Source organism: Pelodiscus sinensis, chromosome 7 (genome assembly GCF_052426305.1).
Source record: "Pelodiscus sinensis isolate ZL-2025 chromosome 7, ASM5242630v1, whole genome shotgun sequence".
Classification (NCBI taxonomy): Eukaryota; Metazoa; Chordata; order Testudines; family Trionychidae; genus Pelodiscus; species Pelodiscus sinensis.
In genome coordinates, this window is record NC_143058.1 from 30396218 (window position 1) to 30418899 (window position 22682).

Consider the following 22682-nt stretch of genomic DNA (forward strand, 5'->3'; position numbering starts at 1 on the left):
GTCTCTGATTTATTATCAACACTGGAGAACCACTAGTTTCATCTTTGCTATTTGAAGAGGCAGATTATCCCACATTGACCTATGGTGGGATTCTTATTTTCTTCGGAGACACCTGGTATTGGTCACTTCCAGAGACATTGGATTAGATGGACCTTGGATTTGATCCAGTGTAGCAATTTCTCTGTTCCTCTGTTGTTATATATATTCTGAGCTATGTAGGTCCTTCTACTGCGATGCCAAAAGTGTCTTTCCTGCTTCTAGTTCACTGAACTAGAGTAAAATTAATAGTTACCGCTGTTGGTGTCAGGTTCCTGACCTGATAGGGAATGGGGAGAATTGCTGATTCTTGAAGAGATGGTAAGGTAAGAAGATTTCCTGCTGCTGCCTTATTTATTTCAGTTGCTTGTTTTGGAGAAGTGAGGTGTCATGAGGCCGCTCATCTGGTTTTAAAGTAGACTGTCCTGCTTTCGTAACATTTGTCTCCCAGATGGCACTGAGACAAAAGCAGATGCATTTTTGTCTGATATCAGATGCCATAATGGATAGCACACAACTCTTCCCCTGTCAGCATGACCTCACTTGCGATAGGAATATGGGGATGGCATACCCTTCAACTTCATGTGTCCAGTGCCATGTGATTTTGAAGGTCATGCTGTCAAGGGTCTGATAACACTGGTAGGAGTAAACCTATGCCATTCCTAGAAAGTACCTGAATGTCTGATATTCCAAAAATGTGCAAGGGGTCACCGGAATGACATGACATCATCCTTGAGAAATCTGATTCTAAGTGATGATTGCAAGGTAGAAAAGACGTGAGGATGTTCTTGTTTCTGGGACAGAACAGCACTGTCTAAGGCAGGAGAACATCCTAAGACAAATGGTGGGCAAGGAGTGACATGAGAGAAATAAATAGCCCCACGTGCTAGCTGCAAATGCCCTAGCCTTGGAGATTCCTTATTGTGGAGGGTAAACAGAAGGAAGCTGGATATCAGGAATGGTTTGAGTGACCTAACAGATAATTTGATAAAGGTTTTTGTATTTGGTAGACTGCCCTAAGGCTTAGGAGATAGATACTAGGGTTTTGCAATCCTTTGGGAGAGTCAGAGCTATGGCATTGGCCTTCACAGGTTTCTGGTCAGAGAATATTTTGAAAGGGACAGGAATGTCGAGGGTGGTGGGGAATGTGTAATAAAGCTTTTCTATGCCCCCTAATGGCTAGCTTTGGCAAGACAAGGCTCCCTTCCCAGCCAGGGTGTATTCTGTATTTGAAGCTGTTGTTGGTATGTGGAGTATCAGAGAAAGCATAAGTAGGAGGCCAACAAGGAAGGCAATGGTTGATTGAAAATCACAGGGCTGCCACCATCATTGGCTATTTTGCTTAGTCCTTACTAGAGTTGTATCTGTTTGTATAATGAAATCCAATATCAGGGAAGTGTTTTTACAAAAAAGCCCATTTAAAAATTTTTTTGTTACCAACATGGAGCTCAGTGCAGATTCACAGAGAGATTCTCTAAGGTTCATCTGCTCCTTGGAGCAAGATGGGACCTTGATTGGAGTAAGATGGGGCTCATTTCCAGTAATTTGACTCAACGTGATTGTGGGTGCAAAGAATTGTAGTTTCACCTTAAACCAGGCCAAATTCCATGCTTCAGCTAAGCCTCCCTTTTGAATTTTGGGTTGATTATTGTATGAAACTCAGAATGAAACTCAGGAGAGTGAAATCCTTGGCGACTTAAAATCAGAAAATAATTTTCACAGAGCCTGAATAATCCAGTCCCATTTCTCTCAGACCTAGAGTACAACAGCCTTGACTCTATTGAAGACAGTGACAAAACACGGTTTAACTTCAGTAGGGCCAAGATTTCATCCCTGGTTATTACTACAGGGAAATGAGAATCATTTTGCCATGTTCCTTGACTGAAGTCCATGTCTCAAAAAAGGACCACACTCAGAAGCTGGTGTCTTCACACTACACTGCACAAAAGTAAATAAGTCTGAGCTCTAGGTGTGGAGATCAGATCTATAATCACAGAAGAGCTCTGGAGAGATTTATTTCCCTTTACACTTGCCTTATTTGTACTCTCTTTAAGATAAATAATCCACTTCATTTCTAAAACCAAAATTAAACATTAAGCCTCCAGTCCTAAGCTGAAGCTACTGATAAAAGATGTATAGTTCACACCCAGTTATTTTCACCCTGACACTACTTTCTGGAACCCATCCTTCCTTTTCACAACTCCAGCATCTTTGCTTCTGACTTCTGTATAGTCACTTTTTTATGAGTCTTTTAAAGAGAAATGATGTGTGCCTATTCTTTCCATGAATCATGGCAGGTTTTGGAGATAGTGCATTATGGAACAGAATGATAGCTTAACTGAAACATCAGCACAAATCAGTGGCTGGTATTTAAAGCCCTTCACATTAGAGACTAGACTACAAGTGCCCAGTTACCCTTTGGCCACAGCCTGGGCATTATTTTAAAGGAGAGATCAATCACCATAAGTGGCAGAATTGCTCAGACAACAGATTATTTTAAAGGTTATTTTCTGGTTATTGAGTTCAGCTCTCAGATGGATTATTGAATTCAAAGTCTATTTTACTGATAAAGAAAAACTGAAAGGTGGTTTGTGGTGAAAGCTGAGAATAGATTGTAAATTTTCTGTGACTATACCTTACTGATATTGAAAACAGGCAGTGGATATGGCCTGAACTTCTGTTTAGCTGTTTGATCAAGGAAAGATTGTTGAAAAATGACTTATTTTGCTGTGTATCACCATGGTGGACCATTAACTCTTTGGCAGCAGTTTTCACAATTTCCTCACACAATCACTAGTATATCTGGTGTCTTTTTCGTTTCCTACAGATGCCAATTTTTAGATAGAGAAAGCTCCATTTATTGGAGACTTCATTTTTACATTAAACCAGATTATTACTGCTTTCTTTTTGTGGGAATCAGACAGCTTTTCAAAGAACCCCCTTGTGTTATGACGGGGTAATTTTTAAGACACAGCAGTATACCATCTGGTGTTTCATTGACCCAGTAAGCAGTATTACATTATAAATGTGTAAGATTTCATTTGTCCAAGTCATTTTGACAATTTGAAATGGATTTAAGGTCCTTCTATAAATAGGAGACACTGAGTAATGAGGTTAAGCAAGAATCGCACACATTAGTGGCACTTGTTACAGAGCATCTGAAGAATTCACATACACTGGCTAGATCTCTAAAAGAAAAACTGGTGACTTGATGGCTCAGGAAACTGGTAAAGGAGTAAACACCTCTGTCCACTTAGATCACCTGCCGAAATCTGACCTAGATCATTAGTGGTCAGAAGTTGTCACCATCCAACAAAGGGTGATGCTGTTATTTAACTTCCCAGGAGACACCGAGGAGAAATGCCATCAGCCTGACTGCTCATGACTGAACTGAGCTGAGCCAACATTCAGATTAGGGTGAGGCATATTCATGGTGAAAGTGTGGAGTGCCCGTATTACAAATACCATCTAGTACAGAGAGCACCAGTGGCTAAGGCTGCCTCCTGTCATTGTCATTGCATCTGTGTGCAACATGAAAGTGAAACTCTGCTTGCTGCAAAGATTTTGATTTAAAATTTCACTGAGCAATCTTTTCAGTCTCTGAAACCAACCAAATCATGTCAGACTCCAGATGGTTGTTTCACAAGGTGCTGAAACTGTCAATGATTCTGGGCTTTGTTCTCCTTAGAATTTGTGTAGTTACTTAACCGACACTAATAATAAGGGTGATACAAGTGAACAAGGGAGTCTGTAGGGTTCTTAAGGCAGAAGATGTATTGAATATTTTAGGAGGCAAAAGAATATTGGAAGTGACATGGCTTCTTGGTGTTAAATTAAGTCTGTTTTCCAGAATCAGGTTATTAAGAGTTCTACTTACGACTGTAGTGATAGGGAAAACATAGATCTCTGACTTTTACTTTTACTGCCAATATAGTTTTAATCTTACACTTTTTACTATGAGGCATAAATAATATAAATAACTATTTCCAAGTATTATGAGAGCACCCCGGACCATGGCTAAGAAAACCTTGGGAATTTTTTTTTGCTTTTGCACTCAAACTTTACCCTGAATTTGTTAGACTTCTAGGAATTATTGGTTACTTCCATTCGTGTTAGTGCTGAATAGTACAGGAATAACTCATCAGCCGTACTAGGATTCCTTGCAGCAATTATCCTAGGATATTGTACCAACATAGTAGCTTGAAAAACACTGGATTGAGTCAGTTTCAGAAGAACTTTGTCCAGCTGCTATGTGTCATACTGTGATCACTCCTAGGTAACTGAAATCAATTTGCTGCAGTGTTTTGTTCAGACATTAAACACCCCAATTAAAAATTATCTAGCAGTTCTTCTCTGAGAGCAGATTTACCCATCATTCCTTTTAAAAATCACTGACATTATTTTCCAGTTTTTGCCTGTCTGTATTTGTGTTGCTTTTATGGCTGTATGTAATGTTCAGCAGTCATGTCACCAAGGGGCCACAGAGTCTAGTTTCCTCCTCTTCTTCTTCCTACCAGCCTGTCTCAACTAGATTGAATGAAGTACTTTTCAAGGTGTTCCTACAGACTTGCTATAACTCAATGAGAAATTGTAGAACTGGGTGATATCAGTACATTGGTAGCACTGTAGCCCATAGTGTTTAGAGTGTCCATGCCAGTGGTTTGATGTATCATATATGAAAAAATAGAGATGATAGGATTTAGGCCTATAAGGGGATAAGGAGCAACTCCCCATCATGTCATCTGAGGATCTATTTGAGAAGAATGAGTGCAGCCAGTTCCATCCACCTGGGCAGGGTACAGAGCTGGGTCAATAGCCCCTTGAGATACACTGGGATGAGGATCATCTGGTAAATCAAATAGTGCTAATATGGATGTTCGGTCTTTGTAAGTGTTAAGAAATTCCGCATCAGAACAATGCGTTTGAAGACTTTCTGGAAAATGACTAAGATATTGGTGGAGCTCAGTTGGTATTGAAGTTGGCTGTCCAATACAGGCAGTCCCTGGGTTACATGGATCCGATTTACATCGGATCCCTACTTACAAACGGGGTGAGGCAACCCCACACTAGCTGCTTCCCCCCAGCAGACCAGGGAGACGCGGAGCGGCTTTTCCCAGCAGACACCTCAGCTTGAGAATAAAGGACTGAGGGAAGTGAGGTGTGAGAGAATAAAACTGAGCTCTGGAGAAATGTTTGGCTAGAGTTTCCCCTACAATATGTACCAGTTCCGACTTACATACAAATTCAGCTTAAGAACAGACCTACAGTCCCTATCTTGTACGTAACCCGGGGACTGCCTGTATTTTCTTGAGAACATTGTTGAGGAAAGAGAATTTAGAGAGACAGACAGACACAAACAGACAGAGGTGTTGGCAAGACAGTCAGTGCCGGATGAACATTTGCTGAACACTGGCTGTACCTGGTGGTGAGAGTGGTTCATTTGTTGAAGGCACTAATATTTTCAGTCGCAGGTGGCCCAGGTTTTTTCCCCATTGGCTCTCAGTAGGAAAAAGAGACATTCTGTTATACACACGCATGGGAGGCAAGCACAATCAGGCCCTTACTCCCTTAGAGTACATTTGTGCTACTGTTTCATGTGCAGATATCCCATTAAAGTCAATGGGAGGCTTGTGTGTGGGTGGCCTGTTAATCAATGACAGTCTTGGACTCCTAGGATCATGTGTATAATCTCAGGAGGTTAGACAGTATAGTCAACAGTGTTTCTTCATTGGTTCCATGAGTTGTATTCAGGGTGGCCACAAATACTGAGTCAGTGATATTCATTGTGTTGTTTTTGTTTGTCTGAATAAATAATAAAATAAACATCTTTACATACTGTGTAAACATGCAAGCAGATTAGCCGCATGGCACTGGGGTAATTGTATTCTTCCTCGCTCTATTACTTCCCTACAATTTGTCTTGCGCGCTCAGTGTGTCATGCCTGAAATTTAGAAGGTATGATCTTTAGGACAATAAATGCCCTACATTATCTTTTGTGAAGTGCCTACTACTTTTTTTGCACCATACAATAAATATATTATAATAATAATTAATAATAAATAAATTGTGTATATATCACCTTCCACTTAAGTCTTTAAGCATTCGTATAATTCTCCCCCCCCCCCACTGTTATACTGAAAATTAAGGATAAAAATAATTTACAGCCTAAGTAAATGATAAATTAGGATTAAGTACAATTGTTAGGTTTTGGTTTCCTCGTTTCAGGTTAATAGGTGCTGTTGATATTAATGTGAGTTACATACATATTGAAGATATGACAGATCCCATTGTGATCTATTAACTTTTTTAGCTTGTTCTAAAACTCAGAATCTGATAATGACTATATGGCAAGAAGTCACAAACTAGCTTACATTTTTGCTCTTAAGTTCTGGAGGGCTGAATCAGAAATTTAAATTCTAAGTTGTGTGGTAAAAAAGAAGTAAGTTAAAATAGTTCTAAATCCTTTGCCGTATTATTTTTTATTTTGGAAACAGATTTATCTTGTCAGCCACTATTAATAGCTAAAGAAAGGGATGGGGAAGGAAATATAAAGAGCGAGTAAAAGGTACAGTGTTTTTAACCCATCGTTTGTGATAGCCAAAGAATGTATATGTCATGTAAAAACCAATGTCTCAGGCCAGGTCTAAACTGGCGGAGAAACTTGATGCAAGGTATTATACAATGCCAGCTGGAGTCGATGTTAGGAACGTGAATGGTTAACTGGTAATCTTACTGGTGATGCTTACCAGTTACGATTAACTGGTGCCCTGACTCGACTGGAGCAGTTCCCCTCTTGCACTGGGTGAGAGGCTGCTGCAGTCCGGCTAGACCCTCCACACTGCAGGTAGGGAGGTGCTCCATTCCATCTGGGCTGGAGAAGTCCCCGATCCGGGGTGCAGTGCAGCCAGGCTCCAGAGTAGCTCCCTCCCAGTTCCTGCCCATCCCCATGTAAGTGGTTAACTAGTTGAACTAATGTTTAATCGGTTAATTGTTTAAACAGGACTTTAAATCCCTATTCAATGTCCCTTGCATTGATTTTTCTGGGGCGGCCCCACAGTGGGAAGTTGATGGGAGAAATTCTCCTGTTGACTTCCCTTACTTCTCATGACTGCGAAGAGTTCTGGAGTTGATGGGGGCACCCTCAGCATTTGATTTAGTGGGTCCTAAATTGAGCACTGAAAGTTAGACCTCTGGATGATTGATCTTCCTGAAGGTGTACGTGTGCCTGTGTCAGTCAGACAGTGCTGGATCCCAGAGTTCAGCCAGAAGCTTTGTGCTTGTAGTCATAAGCAGTCGCAACAGCATAGAGCTGTTCACGAGTGCAAGAAGGAAATGGCCTGTTTCCCTGCATAAGGAACTGGCACAATCAGTGTTTTGCTAGTGCTAAATCTTTCCAAAGTGGGCAGGATTTGAGGAACAATCATCCTTCCTTCTTTTGCTTCAGCTAGTGCAATTGAGTCAGCAAAAGAGGAACCCGTAGTGCACCCTATAAATCAGGGGTGGGAGTTGGGGTCACTGACCCATAATAAAATGTCTCAGTTCATCAGATCCTTGCTGACTAGAACACTTGATATCTTCTTTTTAATCAATAGTATCAATTTAAATTTTCTAATCTCTGACCTATTCCTGGCTTTGTGCAATATCTGAGAAGACACCAGTACTTCATTAGTATCAGAGGGGTAGCTGTGTTAGTCTGAATCTGCAAAAGCCATGAGGAATTCTGTGGCACCTTATAGATTAACAGATTTATTGGAGCATAAGCTTTCGTGGGCAAAGACCCACTTCATCGGATGCATGTTTTTGCCCACGAAAGCTTATACTCCAATAAGTCTGTTAAGATATGTCTACACTAGCCCCCTAGTTTGAACTAGGGAGGCTAATGTAGGCATTCGAAGTTGCAAATGAAGCCCGGGATTTAAATATCCCGGGCTTCATTTTCAACTTCGAATGCCTACATTAGCCTCCCTAGTTCGAACTAAGGGGCTAGTGTAGACATACCCTTCGTCTAGGACTCCTTGTCACTAGTAGTTAATTAAATAGTAGAGCAAAAGTTATGCCAATACATTATTTTCCCCTTTTCTTGTGAGTTTCTGAATTTTAGCTCTTCAACTTTTCTCTGCCATTAAACACAATTCACTCATTAGTTTTATGTCAGGTAAATTTGTTTGTGTTCGTTTTAAATATCCTTATCACAGTTATCAGTCCACCCAAGAAAATAATTTTTATTAACTTTGTTAGCTGATAACTGTATAGAGATTGGTTATACTTTGAGACGGTGTTCCCTAAAAATAATATCCTGCAATCCCATATAGTAGAACTTCACTAATCTGCAGTAAGTTAAAGCCTTCTCAAGTCAACTCAATGAATGAACCCAGGTCTGAGGTTCCTCACCTGTTTTAACGTCTGATTCCTTGTGACCTTCCAGTCCAGAAGCATTTTGATGAACTAGTAAAAATATTTTTAGGGTGAGTAAACATTTTCAACCACTGATCATTGATTAAAAAGAAATATTTTTGCAGCCTGCTGTTACAGATAAAGACTTATTTCATGTCCTTCAGTGCAAAGAATTCCATTGTGCTTTGCAGAATAAGGAGTTGTGATTTTTTGAAAATTTATTTCTATTTAAGAGAGAATTTTGTTAGTGAATATTTATTGATAGTTTGAGAACACATGTAGAAACAGACAAAAGATCAGAATCATAAACTATAATAAATTTACTAATTAAAGTCCTCTAGGTTTAGTCTCAGAAGACTAAAAATATTACAGTTGGCAGCTAGGAAAACATATAACGGCTGATTATTAAATAAGTGCAAGGCAGCCAGAGAATAAAAGCTCTGCTCTTGAGAATGAGACTAAACATAGCCAAGCTATATCTCCATAGAAGAACTCTCAGGAAGAGAAGGAATAAACTGTTCGAACTAATGAGGAAAAAAGCCTGATGGTGGTAGTTATTCTGACCCTTTTTAAGATTCAGACTGATTATTTTCAGGAAGAATTGAATTGGATACAATCCAATTTGTACCAATTGTCATTCTGATTTTTAAATTACTTGCCTTATTTCTAAAACTGACCTTGAATGTTGTGCCTGCTATTTTGTTGCTTCTGTTGTACAGGTTGAACCTTTGTAGTCAGGCACCCTCATTTCCTGAATAGTACCGAACAAGAGAACTTGCTGGACCACGGGAGGTCAATGTTTTCTAGCAGCAATATTTCCATTGTTTAGTGGGCTCCTAGAAGACATTGGGTAAATCAGAGCTAAATAACATGGTGGCTGTAAACAAATTTTATGGGACTGTAGAAAACTTGGCCACACCTATCATAAGTTGACATCTGGCTAATTAAACTCATGCCAGACCATAGATGTTGCTGGACCAGAGAGTGCCAGATGTTCAACCTGTAGTTGCAAATGGTAACATTTTGGTCATCTAGCTATCTGATTGTTCATCGTTAACATTTTTTACTATAATTAATTGGAGACAGAAATGTAGGCACAACATTGGAGAGCACAGTCTCTACAGTATCCCTAGTTTTATAGGTGACTACGACTTCACCTGCCTCTGACCAGCAGACACCTATAACCTGAAAAGTGGCAACTGTTCAGCAGTGCACAATGGGACCAAATCTTATGTATATTAAGGCCCCTTTACATTGCTACATAAGGTAAATGGGCTTTAGCATGTGTTGATATGGGTGTACATTACTTTAAAATTTTTGTTTACATTTACTTTCATTTAAGTCCCTATTATACTAACAGAACAGTATAAAACGGGCTTAGTGTAAATGTAATCCAACCCAGTAATACTCTATAAAGAGCACACAAAAAATAACACAGTGAATTCATCCCAAATATTGTTTAACATTTTGCTATTCAAAGTAGTTCATTTCATACATTTGGTTTTCATTTGATAAAAATATGCCTTTCATAACAAGTTAGGGCATAGTATATTCATCCTTCTATGAGGGTTTCCCCTACTTCAGCTCTGTGATTTGCTTCTTTACAGTCAGTTGCTTGGGGTATGTATGCTATATGATTCATAGATTTACAGATGACTTCCATTAACACTATAGGAGACTTCATGACTAAGCCTCTGCACATCATGTGGAAACATAACCTTAACTCCTTGCATCTGTCTACATTAGTGCCTTTCACAACATACTGGTAGCATCCCCAATTAGCAGTAATTGAAATGCAATTAAGCAATTTCCTAGGTAACCGTATGTACACAGAAGCAGTCAATTCTAATGAACATTTTTACAGCCATTGAAATTTCAAATACAGGCAGTCCTCGACTTTACAACATTCCACTTACAATTAATGACACTTTCTGACATTTCTGAATTGAAACCCTGATTTCACTCACCATGTGGATTTTGGCTTTATGATGCATGGTTTGATAATGGAGTGGATTACCGTTACATATGTTGACTTACAACATAATTGGTTCATGAAAATTATATCATAAGTTCAAGGCCTGCCTGTACTATATTCCATGACACTCTGTTAGCCAGGTTCAGAGCTAGTGTAAAGGTGCATACTGCTGAAGTCAGTGGAATTGTACCTCCTTACACCAGCTCTGACTTAAGCCCTTTGTCTTAGTGTGTCTTTGTTCCTTAATTAAATGAGCATGATCAAAAATCAAAAGCTACAAATATGCCCTTTTTTCTCATCACCCAACATATATATCCCAGATATCCTGCTGATGTGGAAGGGACTCTCTCACACTGATAGGGTTGCCAGGTGTCTCGTATTGACCTGGACAGTCCGGTATTTTCGCCTCCTGCCCGGTAAAAAAATTCAGAAAATACTGGACACCTAAAATGTCCCATATTTTCTGATTTTTTTTTCCCTGCCAGGAGGCGAAAATACCGGACACCTGGCAACCCTACAACACTCAGCAACCCGGACCTCCCAGCCCCCGGACCTCCCGCTGGTCCCCCTGGACCCCTGCCAGGCCCCCACTGCACCTCCATACCCCCCCCCCCCGCTTACTTAGTTCCACAGGGGCTTGTCTTGTTGCTGGAACAGAAAAACAAAATGGTCGCCAGCAAAAAAAGCCTCTTCTTAAAGGGGCCATGCAGATTTTTTTTTTTTTAAACAACTTTGGTCCCCCCCCCCTTTTGTTTTTTCCTCAACATAATTTTTTTTCCATGTGTTTTTTTTTTGGGGGGGGGGGGTGTCTGTATTTTTGGTTAAACCATCTGGCAACCCTAGACACTGAATAAGACCCAAATCTGAGCAAATAGGTGATGAAGTTGGAATGTTCTGGGTTTTCTATGCAAACGCTGTAGGCTTGCTTGTAACTAAGTGCCCAATGGTGGAATGAGCAGCTTGTGTTAGCTTACGGAGGGCGGAGGAAGGGGAGGGGAAATAAGGAAGTGCACACTGACATGTGTTCCACCTCCAGGCCTTCATTGTCCATACAGAAAACCCCAAATCTGAGTTAGTCTTTTTGGGTTATCTGATCTGATGGCTTTGTTCGTTAAAACCATTACTGCCCTTGTTTTGGAAGCTGAAAAGCTCTTTGTTATGAAAGAAACATATCCTCCATTGCATCTTTCAATACTATCCTGTTGTATTAGCTTTAGAATAGGCAGTTTATTCAGACGAAGCAAGAATGCTTCAAATCTTTATCCCAAAATACAGCCTCAAACTTCATCCCCTTGCTAACTCCTTCTCTTCTCCCCATTTTCATCCTGATCTAGTTCCTCATTCCTCTCCTGTCACTAACTTCCAGTTTAAAACATTTTAAGGCATCTTTGTGTTGCACCCAAGGGCACTGTGTACCTAGAAATTTTCTGCTACACGTCTGTGTACTCTACATACTCTGCCCATGGGAAGCTAGAAGCAAGTTGCTGACTTAAGACAAGCACAGAGACCCAAGACCTGCTAGTGGTGGTGGAAGCAATAGCAGTGAAAATGATGCAAGGGACACAGTGCTGGAACAGAAATAGGTGTTTATGGGCCAAAGTATTTTAAAATTCAAAACATTGCAAAAGAGGGAAGAGAAGAGATTCCTATGTGCTGCATTTGGAAGGAATTTCAGCCAGAGTTTGGAGGACTATAGGATAGGATTTTAAGACTGTTCCTGTTTTTCACTATGGTTGATATTTTTGCAGTAAGCAACATGGTAATAACATCAATGAAAATGGCTGTGTATATGAAAGTGGCCTTCTGAATACTAAGCAGTAATCTGCCCTTCATTATCAAGCATCTTACAGATCATATAGTCAGGATTTCATCTTGACCTAATACATGGAAGTTTCACATTTCAGTTACAAAATGTGAGGCTGTAATATCAGGAGAAGATTATTATGTGAGCTTTCTCAGAAACTAAGGAAAAGTAGTTTAAAATTCCTCTAAGATTGAAGTATCAGAATGTTTGGCGCTGCTCTGAACAAGTCTGAGCACAGCATATCCCTGCAGAAGAATGTACATTTCCTGGCAGTTTTATAGAATGGATGTCTGTCTGACTGTGGAACAGGCATAACAAACAGTATTTTTGTTATATCAGCCTGTAATTAGAGAGTGTATGTCATGGATTCTGGTTACCAGATTTGTGACTCATCCAGTGGTTCCCTACAAAATTAACCAAATGATCCTATGACTTGGGAAAATGTGATAGAGCTCTGCATTCCCCTCCCATTGCAGCTTTATGATGGGAAATACATTTCTCCCTTTGAGGTGAGAATTTTTTGCCTTTAGTCTGTGTTAGCATGTCAGTAAAGTGAGGAACTACTCAGGCAAAATCAGATGAATCATCAGTGGTCAAAGGCACAAACACAGAATTTACTAATTGAATTCTATGTTTTCAGTTGGAAGTGACAGAGGCGAGTGCACTGGTCAGTACCCGTGAGCTGCCAGTGCGATGGGGCCATAAAAAAGTCTAATGCAATCCTATGAGGTATCAGGCAGTGTATTTCCAGTAGAGAAAAGGAAGTGCTAGTCCCATTGTGCAAGTTACTAGTGAGACCTCATCTTCAATACTGGCCCCTGTGATGATCTCCCATATTTCTGAAAGATGAATTCAAACTGAAACAGGTGCAGAGAAGGGCTGCTAGGAGGATCAGGGAAATTGAGAACTTCCTTGACAAGAAGAAACTTAAGTAGCATGATTGTTTAATCTAACAAAATGAAGGCTGAGGGGAGATATGATGTCCCTCTGATATATTTATAGAGAGCAAAGCACCAGGAAGGGGGAGGAAATATTTAAGAGAAGGGGCAATATTGATACAAGAACAGATGGATATAAACTGGACATCAACAAGTTTGTTTGAAATTAGATGGAAGTTTCTCATCATCAGAGGAGTAAAGTTCTGGAATAGCCTTCCAGTGGGAGTGGTGGAGGCAAAAAACCTAATTGTCTTTGAGACTGAATTTGATACATTTACTGATGGGATGGAACAGTGAGGTTGCCTACAATGGCCAATGACCCATCTGCAACTGCTGTTAGCAGATATCTCCAATAGCTGGAGATTTATTGCTAGGTGAGAAGGGTTCTGAGTTGCTGCTACAGATAATTCTTTCCCAGGTGTCTGGCTGATGGGTCTTGGCATCCTGCTAACATGATCTAATTGATCGTGGGGTTAGGAAGGAATTTTCCTCCAGGTCAGATTGGCAGAGTGACTGGTTTTTTTACTTCAATAACACAGCCACAGGTTATGTGCCGGAGTGGATGGGTAGGTGAAATTTTGTGGCCAGTGTGAAGGCAGGTTAGACTAGATGATCATGATGAACTTAAAGTCTGTGACATTTAATAATAATAATAATAATAATAATAATTAATACTGGAATTGAATGAAAATTTTTCTTTTCTTTTAAATTCCTCCATGTCTGTCTTGTTTCTCTTAGATCTCTTTCCCACTCCTGCTCATTTCCCACTCCTGCTTCCTCTCTGCTCCATCACAGAATCTTTCCCCTGTGAGTACAAGAGCCTTCCCTTCCACAGCTTCTCCTGCTCTGATACAGCATTCTTGTATCTTTGTCATATCAAGCCAGGTACAAATCTGTGGGCTACTTTTGTATGCCAGAGCACAAGGAACAAAGAATTTGATAGCCTCTTGCACAGGTACCCACCAAGGCAAGCCCTGTTTCCTTGTTGTCTACCATTACAGGGGAAATCACTGTCCAGCCCATATCCTATAAAACAGTAAAAACCCACTAGAATAAATACAGTTATAACCCAAAATTACCCTTGAAAATGAGGACAGAGGCTTAGGGCCAGATTATTTCTGTAGTAGGTATTGGCTTGGGGGAATTATGGGAGACGAGAGAGCCTGTATAGAAAAGATGAACTGTAGTTTAACTGACGCAAAAGCAAGTTTCTAGCTCAGATATTTAAAAAGTTTTGGATAAAGTTTTTAAATTAAGAGTTGGAATAAAACTGGCAGGTGCTGGGGAAGCCCTCAAGTTGGACAGCCATCTGATAGAAATGTTTGTCATACATAGGTATTACTCCAGGGGCTGGCAATTTTTCAGAAGTGACATACCAGGATTTAGCTTATTCATGGATCTGTGTGCTATGGGGAGAGGGAGGGGAAGCAGGGCTAGGCTGGGTACAGTGACCATATTTTCTGAACCAGCTTCCGCTAGGGAGAAGAGTTTAATTTTAATTATTAAACAGATTAAGTGTTTTAACTTTCTCATGTTAGTTTACCAAACTTCGTTTTAAATAAAATAAATTAAGTCCAAGACAAAAGGTTTCAATGTTTTCTTTATTTATGGCAGGAGTGGGGAACCTTTTTTGGGTCGGGGACCACTGACCCATAGAAAAATCAGTTGAGGACCACATGAGTGAGAAACAAAAAAACTCCTCCAAAACCCCCCAGCCCTCACTGATGTGGCTCCCAGCTGAGACATTTCACTCCTCTGGTGCTCCAGCCTCAGAGGGTGAGGTGAAGGGACAGGAAGTCCTGAGGTTTAGGGTTTCTCATCGGCCAGATTTACTTTTCTGAGGTGCCAGAGTTACTGGATTTTATGAACCCCTTACGTTAAAAAATGGTGTGTGTGGGGGGTAAGGTTTCAGCGTCTAAGACAGGGATGCCAGCGAGTGGTATAGGGATGGGGATCTGAGAGGGCGGTGGGGTGCAGAATGGGGAGAGGTTGCAAGGTCTGGGTGGAAGGTAGGGTGCATAAACAGGCCAGCAGTAGGGTGTCTGGCCATCTGGAGGGAGCAGAAGCAAGGGACGGTGCATTGTGTGGCCAGGAGGCAGGGTGCAGGAGCAATGGTGGGGGTAGGTGTCTGGCCAGGAGGGGGAGAGTCTGACCAGAAGGGAGGGTGCAGGAACAAGGGAGGGTGAAGGAGCAAGCTGAGGGTGCAGAGTCTTGGCAGGGGGAGGATGGTGAGTAAGGGGGATTGGAGTGTGGGGGTCTGGCCATGAGGCGGGACACTTAACTGGCTTCACGTCCCCTTGCAGCTATTGCTGGAGCCACGTGGTCACGGGCCAGAAGCCGGGAGGCACTGCTGCTGCGGTCACACAGTCCAGGGCTGGCCCTGGAGGTCCCACTGAAGAGCTTCAGCCCCAGAACTGCCTCCTTCCCCCGCAGCTTAACCTGCTGCGGGGAAGAGGGAGAGCTCTTCAGTGGTTGCATGGGGAAGGAGTGGCAGGGATGAGCTCCCACCTCACGTGCCGCTGAAAATCTGCTTGCATGCCATAAGTGCTATAGGTTGTTGACCCCGGTATTATTCTATCAGAACTGAGCTGCAGGTTGGATAGGTTGAGAGCACAGAAGTAAATTCTATACAAGTGAAAGGGTGCTAGATTAAGGAGTAAATCAATAAAAATAGGCAAGTGATCCAACTATAATAAAAATTTATAAGCCAAACTGAGAGTCTCCAAACCAACAATAGGTGACTTAGAAGGAAACAGTCTACATTATAGAAATAGAAGAGTGACATAATGGACATTTCTGCAGCATGGTGGAATGACAAATCAATACTGTCATACCTGACTATAGTAATATACAAGAAGCCTAGATTAATATGTTCACTACATTTAAAAGATTTTGTAGAACCTGGGGAAAAAATTGTGCAGGAAAGGCCACATAGCAGAGTTATATTGATACAAAATCTAGTGCATAAAAATGAAAATATAAAGCAGTGTTTGGTTATTACCTTCCATAGCAGGAAAACATTAATCCTGAGGGAGATCAAAGATGCAACTGAATCTAATAAACCAGTAATAAAGAGTGACTTCATCTACCCCACAGATAAAATGGTCAAATGTCTACAATGAAGTTCAGAAGCTTAGTTTCTCAATATATTGTATGATTGCTTCTTGGGACAGGTAGTTCTAGATCACACATGAAGAAAGACTATTTTTGTCTTAATCATGTGTAATACACAGGTGTTAATTCAAGAAAATAATATAATTCAGCTATTGAGTAATAGTGACTCAACTTGAATTCAAGTTAGTATTCTCAGGACAGACTTCCTTCCAGACCCAGAGCTAAATTATCAGCTGACAAAACTCCATTGAAGTCAATGGCATTTAAATTAATGGAGTTACACCAGCAGAGGATTGTGCCAGTTTAATAATGTCGCATAGGTGTGGAATTTTGTTCGACATTTCTGTACCAACAAAGGCTCTAGTGTAAATGCAGCTATACCAGCATGCATGTCTTTTGCCATATAGCCTATTGTATTATACCAGCAAAAACACTTTTTTCTGCTGCTACATCTACACGAGGGTTGTGTCTAGACAGCACCTTTCTGTTGGAATAAGTTACGCAATTTGTGCTACGCAAATTGTGCCGCTTATTCAGAGTCTAAATCGAAAGAACTAGACAATGCCAAATTTCAAAATAAGGTACTATTCTGGAAAATCCTTTAAACCCTTGTGGAATGAGGGTTACAGGGATGTTGGAATAGTGCACCAGCTATTTTGAAAAATAGCAGGTGCTTTTAAAGACGCAGCATTGCTATTTCGGGATACTTCTAGAAGCTACACAGGCAGACCTTTTCTAGTGTACACAAATCTTTGGGTTCTTACTTTTCTTGAGTAGTAAAGATATGCACTATCCATGATTGAGATGTTAAAAGAGCAAATTCTGATGCGACTTGATATAGTAAAGAGCAACAGTTACTAGGAGTGAGTGATATATACCCAAAACTACTGTAGGAACTTATGAGTAAAGCGACTTAGCTGCTAACAAAAATACGTACCATCAGCTACAGAGGACATGAAAAGAACAAATGTCCACTATGGGATTTTTTTCATATCTCCTTTTTTGCACCAGCATTTGGACCTGGCTAGACAGGGGCGGGCAACTAGACTAGAAGGTCTGATCCACTATTGGATTTCTTCTGTGGTATCTGCCTCTTGCAGAAGTACTCTAGCCATAAAGGGATCAAAGAGCTGTCCTATCTGTCTACATAGGAATGAAAGCCCTCTGGCATGGGGCTAATCTGGGTTAGCTTACCTGGGCTCATGGGGCTTGGACTGCAGAGCTAAATATTGCTGTGTAGACATTGGGGTTTGGGCTGGAACTTCAGCTGTGGGACCCTCCATCCTTGCAGGGTCTCGGAGCCTGGTCTCCAGCCCAAGCCGTGAATGTGTATACCACAGTTATATGACCCTGATGCCTGAGATCCCTGAGCTGAAGCCAGCTGGCATGGGCCAGCTGTGGCTTTTTTTTTATTTGCAGTGTAAGCACTCTTTGTATCCCCTTGGTGAGCAGCTTAGTTCCGTTGCAATTCCTGGTTAGGACTCTACTCCCTTCAGGCACAGCCTGGGGCACAAATCAGGCTGGAGCACAAGTCACCCATAGGGTTGCCAGATGGTTGAAACAAAAATACCGAACCTTCCCCCCTTCCCCCCCCCCAAAAAAAACAGGAAAAAATTCTGTTGAAGGGGGGAAAAGAAAGATGGGGGGGGAACTTTTGGCTGGCAGCCATTTTGTGCAAGCAGCCTTGGGGAACCAGGTAAGCATGGGGGCTGGGGTCAGGGGGCTGGGGGTGATGGGAGCCAAGGGAGGGCTCGGGGAGGAGGGAGGCCGGGTGCTGAGTGTTTGTAGGGTTGCCAAGTGCCCGGCATTTTCGCCTCCGGGCTGGGGAAAAATTCAGAAAATACCAGACATTTTAGGTGTCCGGTATTCTCTGAACTTTTTTACCAGACAGGAGCTGAAAATACCGGACTGTCTGAGTGAATACCGGACACCTGGCAACCCTACCCAAGGGCAGAGGAAAGCTTGGGCTCTTTTCCATATTGTAGGGCACAGTTGGAACCAAATGGCCACACTCTCTGGAAGTGACTCAAGGAGCATACTCCAACTGTACTTCAGTGCACAACTGGAAGGCATTGTGACTTCCTGAGCCATTCAGTAATGTCCCTCTCTGTGGTCCTGTGCCTGGCGGGTCAATCAGACCCTTAATGAGAATTTGTACAATAGTAATGGGAAAATAAAATTTTCAGTGGAGAGTCAGATCTGTTGGCTTTTCATCTCTTAGCCTTGATGGGAGAGCAGCTGAGTTGGGAGTTAGAAAAGTGTTGTAATTATTGCGTATCTTATCAGGACTCTGTGCAGTTCTTTTGGCTCTCCAGTAGATACCAAGCCTGTAGGAGCTGTAATCCTAGCTGATCCTTTAAGTGGCATAGTATCAATATAGAATAGAAATTCACAGAGCTTACCTGACAATGAGTATGGAAATGTTGTTCCTATGTAAAAGCCTCAGTAATCTAAGAACTGATATCAAGAAGACAGGCAGGTGGATTGGCGCACAGACCAGAAGCAATAAATAGAAATGGAAAGACTGATGTGGTTGCGAACCATTATTTAAAGCAAAACAACAGAGCTTTCACCTCTCTTCAAGCAGAATTCTCCTCAGTTATCAATTCATTCAACAATTCAAACAATGTTAGCAGATAGTGGTAGAAAAAAATCAGTTCCTGTGTGTAGTAACCATGTTAGTGTGCAGGATTTGTGTTGCCAGGGAAAGTAGGATGTGGTATTATGGACATTGTGTATTTAATGTATATTGATGTAGGATAAAGAAGCACTGCAATGTATGTGTAAGCATGATAAAGTTCTAGAGGCATTGCAAGACTGTAATCAGTCTGTAATGATGTAATCAGTCTGAAAATGAAAGGGAAACATTTAAAAATCATTATTCAGCCCACAGGGGGTAAGAAAACCCAACAGTGTTACAAGACATAGTCATGGTTCTTGTCTATATGAAATATTAAAGCTGGAATGTAAAGCAGTCCTTCATTCTACTGGAAATTAAGGAAAAGAATTGATAGGGCATAATCACAACTGATCCCCTTCCTTCCTCCTCAGGTCATAATTTGTATTATTAACCAGTTCTTTGCTCAACAAAAATGCACACACTCATTTGTATGTATACTATCACATTAAATACAAAGTGGAAAGCTGTTTTCTCAAAGACAGTAAGAGCATCAGCATTCTAAGGAGTGATAGTAAAATTTCTCTTTCACATAGGTAGAAAGGTTCTTCAAAATGTCCAAGACAGTGCAGAAAATGGAAGAGAGTTCCAGGGTAGGGGTAGAGCAAAAGTAAAAAGCGTAAAAAATCCCAGGTAACAAAGCCCATCAGTGCCATACCCTGATAGCTCTTTGATTTGTCCTTCTCACCTTTACATATACTTTATAATTACATATACTTTATAATAGTGTAATAACCAAGGATCCTCAGCAAAGACCCAAAGTATGTGAGCAATGAGCGTTCAGAGTACTATTTCCAGCTATAATGAGGGCTGATAACTCCAGCTGGACATCACCTCAGAAGCCCTTTTTAAAAGGAATCAATACTAGAAAGAAAAATGTTGTCTTTATTTTTTTTCAGGGTACTAGATACTTCAGTCTCTCCCCCCCTCCCTATAGTTTTGAGATGACACATACCCTAAGGCAGGAGAATGGTTTCCCATGGGTGTTATTTTGCATAGTATAAGTTTCTGTAACTTTAGGATGCTTGTACAGAATGTTGTACAAGTTGGACCTCGTAGGTCTGCTCCCCGCAACCCCCTGGACCTGACTGGTACTGACCAAGGGAATTTGCCGGATCAGGGGGAGATCCCCTGTCTCCGGCCATCTAGCTTGCTGTCCCTTCCCAGCGCTGGCCCCAGGCCTCCTGCCGCTGGCCCCTGTTGGGAACTACCACCGGTCCCGTTATTGGGGACCCTGGCCCCAGGTCTGCTATCATCATCTCCACTGGGCACCCAGCCCAACAGGGCCCTCAGCTGCCAGCCCTCCTGTCACTGGGCTCTCTACCCCAGGGCTTTCTGGTCCAGAAACAGCTGTGGTCCAAGAGTCTTTGTTTAGGGAGGTGCAACCTATGTTAGAAATGTCACTGTCACATTTAGGCAAAGATGGGCTCCCTGTCCGGAAGACCTCGCAAACTAGTTTATAGAACATTCACTTATACATTTAGTAATCCCCCTTCCTTCAGATATGAATAACTATAAAAATGAGAGTTCTTCCATAAAGGAAACCATCCTGGTCTGTCTATTGTGTTTTTCATGTTATTCCACATTGTAAAGACTGCACCAGCCAGGTGGTATCTTATATTTAACACCACTTAATTCTTCCAGAGCTTTCAGTCATCTGGGGTTTATATTATAGTTTCAGTTAGATACAGCTGAATTGTTAGAATATACAGTGAATCACTGCTTGAATGTTTGATGATTATGTGCTCTCTGCAGGAAAGATTTCAAGTGAAGAACCCTCCACATACGTATATCCAGAAATTAAAGGGCTATTTGGATCCAGCAGTAACCAGGAAGGTAAGAAGTGCTCCGTGTCCTTCAGTATGCTCTCATTTCATCACTAATAGGCAGAATCACCCTTGCTTTGGAGTTCCTTCCTCCCTGTGTATGAAAGGATCTGTAAAAATCTTCAAGTCCATGTCTCTACTATAGCGGCACAGCTGAGGCACTGCAGCTGTGCCACAGTAGTGCAAATATTTCCTGCATTGATGGAAGGGGAATTTCCATTGATGTAGGTCAGGGCTTCTCCAACTTCATTGCACTGCGGCCCCCCCTTCTGCCAACAAAAATTACTAGGAGGGAGGGACGGAAGCCTCAGCTTGCCCAAGACCTGCTGCTCAGGCTGCGGGGGGCAAAGCCCAAGGAATTCAGTCTCAGGTGTGTCGGGAAGGGGGGAAGCTATAACTTGACCCCTGTCACCCAGGGCTAAAGCCCTTGGTCTTTGACTTTGAACCTGGGCTGTGCTTTCCCAAGTGACCAGTTCAGGGTTCAGTTTCAGCCCCTGGCAGTGGGGCTCAGCCCCAGACCATGGAGTCTAACACCAGCCTTATGACCCCGTTAAAATGGGGGTATTGACCCACTATGAGGTCCCGACCCATGGTTTGAGAACTGCTGCTGAAGGTAATCCTCCTTGGTAAGAGGTGGTAGTTAGATCAGTGGAAAGATTGACCTAGCTGTGTCTGCTGCATGGGTTAGATCAACCTAACTGTGTTGCATGGAACGTGACATTTTTCACACCCCTGGGGGATGTGGCTGTGCTGACTTCAGTTTTTGGTATAGAGCAAGCTTAAGAAAGTTTCCCAGATACCAGGCCTAACAAATTAGACCGAAAGAGAAATTGTTAGGGCATTGCACTTTTCACAGTTCAGCAGATACGGCGTTAAGTAGGTGTTACAAATAAAAGAAACCTCTGGCATAAGGAAAGACGGATTTAATGGCTTGTGAGTGCAGCAGAAAGCCCAGGTTACTAATAGATTACAGAACCTTGTACCTCATGGGCCCTACTTCAGTTCCAGCTACTGCTTATGGAAAAGGAAAGCTATTACAGGCAGTCTCCGGGTTACGTACAAGATAGGGACTGTAGGTTTGTTCTTAAGTTGAATCTGTATGTAAGTCGGAACTGGCGTCCAGATTCAGCCGCTGCTGAAACTGACCGCCAGTTCTGACTTACATACAGATTCAACTTAAGAACCCCAAGCTTCCCCAAGTCAGCTGCTGCTGAAACTGATCAGCGCTGATTCCAGGAAGCCTGGGGCAGAGCAACTCTGCCTCAGGCTTCCTGTAGTCAGCGCTGGTCAGTTTCAGCAGGGGCTGACTTGGGGACGCCTGGGGCAGAGCAGCTGGGGTGCTGCTGGGTTGCTCCAGTAGCACCGCTCCTCGGCGCTACTGGCCCAGCCCAGCAGCACCCCAGCTGCTCTGCCCCAGGCGTCCTGATTCAGCCACTGCTGAAACTGACCAGCAGCGGCTGAATCAAGACCTGGGGCAGAGCAGCTGGGGTGCTGCCGGGTTGGTCCAGTAGTGCCCAGAGCGGGCACTGCAGGACCAATCCGCAGTGCCCCAGCTGCTCTGCTCCAGGGTCCAAAACAAAAGCCTGGTCTGCTGGGGGGGGGGCACACTAGCTGCGCGCCCCCTCCCCCCCAGCAGACAAGGGACAAGGGGAGCAGAGCTGGAGCAGAGCTGCAGCGGCAGCGGGGTGCCGCGCCTCTGAGGCTTTGCTCTGGCAAAGTCTCAGAGGCGTGGGACCCCCCCGCGACTGCGGCTTCAGTCCCGGTGCCTGTGGTCTGCTGGGGACGGTCCCCAGCAGACCACAGGCACCGGGACTCAAGCGGCAGCAGCGGCGGGTTTCCGCGCTTCTGAGGCTTTGCTCTGGCAAAGCCTCAGAAGCGCGGGAACCCGCCCGGTGCCCCTGGTCTGCTGGAGATGGTC

General features: G+C 42.5%; 1 protein-coding gene across 6 annotated transcripts in view; it reads left to right on the top strand.

Moving 5' to 3' along the window:
* FMNL2 (formin like 2) overlaps nt 1-22682 on the top strand; it is a 283706-nt gene that overhangs the window by 152050 nt on the left and 108974 nt on the right. For all 6 annotated transcript variants that reach the window (XM_006125649.5, XM_089779725.1, XM_006125648.5 and 3 more), the window contains exon 3: nt 20694-20774. In XM_006125649.5, coding sequence (XP_006125711.1) covers nt 20694-20774 — 81 coding nt within the window. The remainder of the gene's footprint in view (nt 1-20693; nt 20775-22682) is intronic.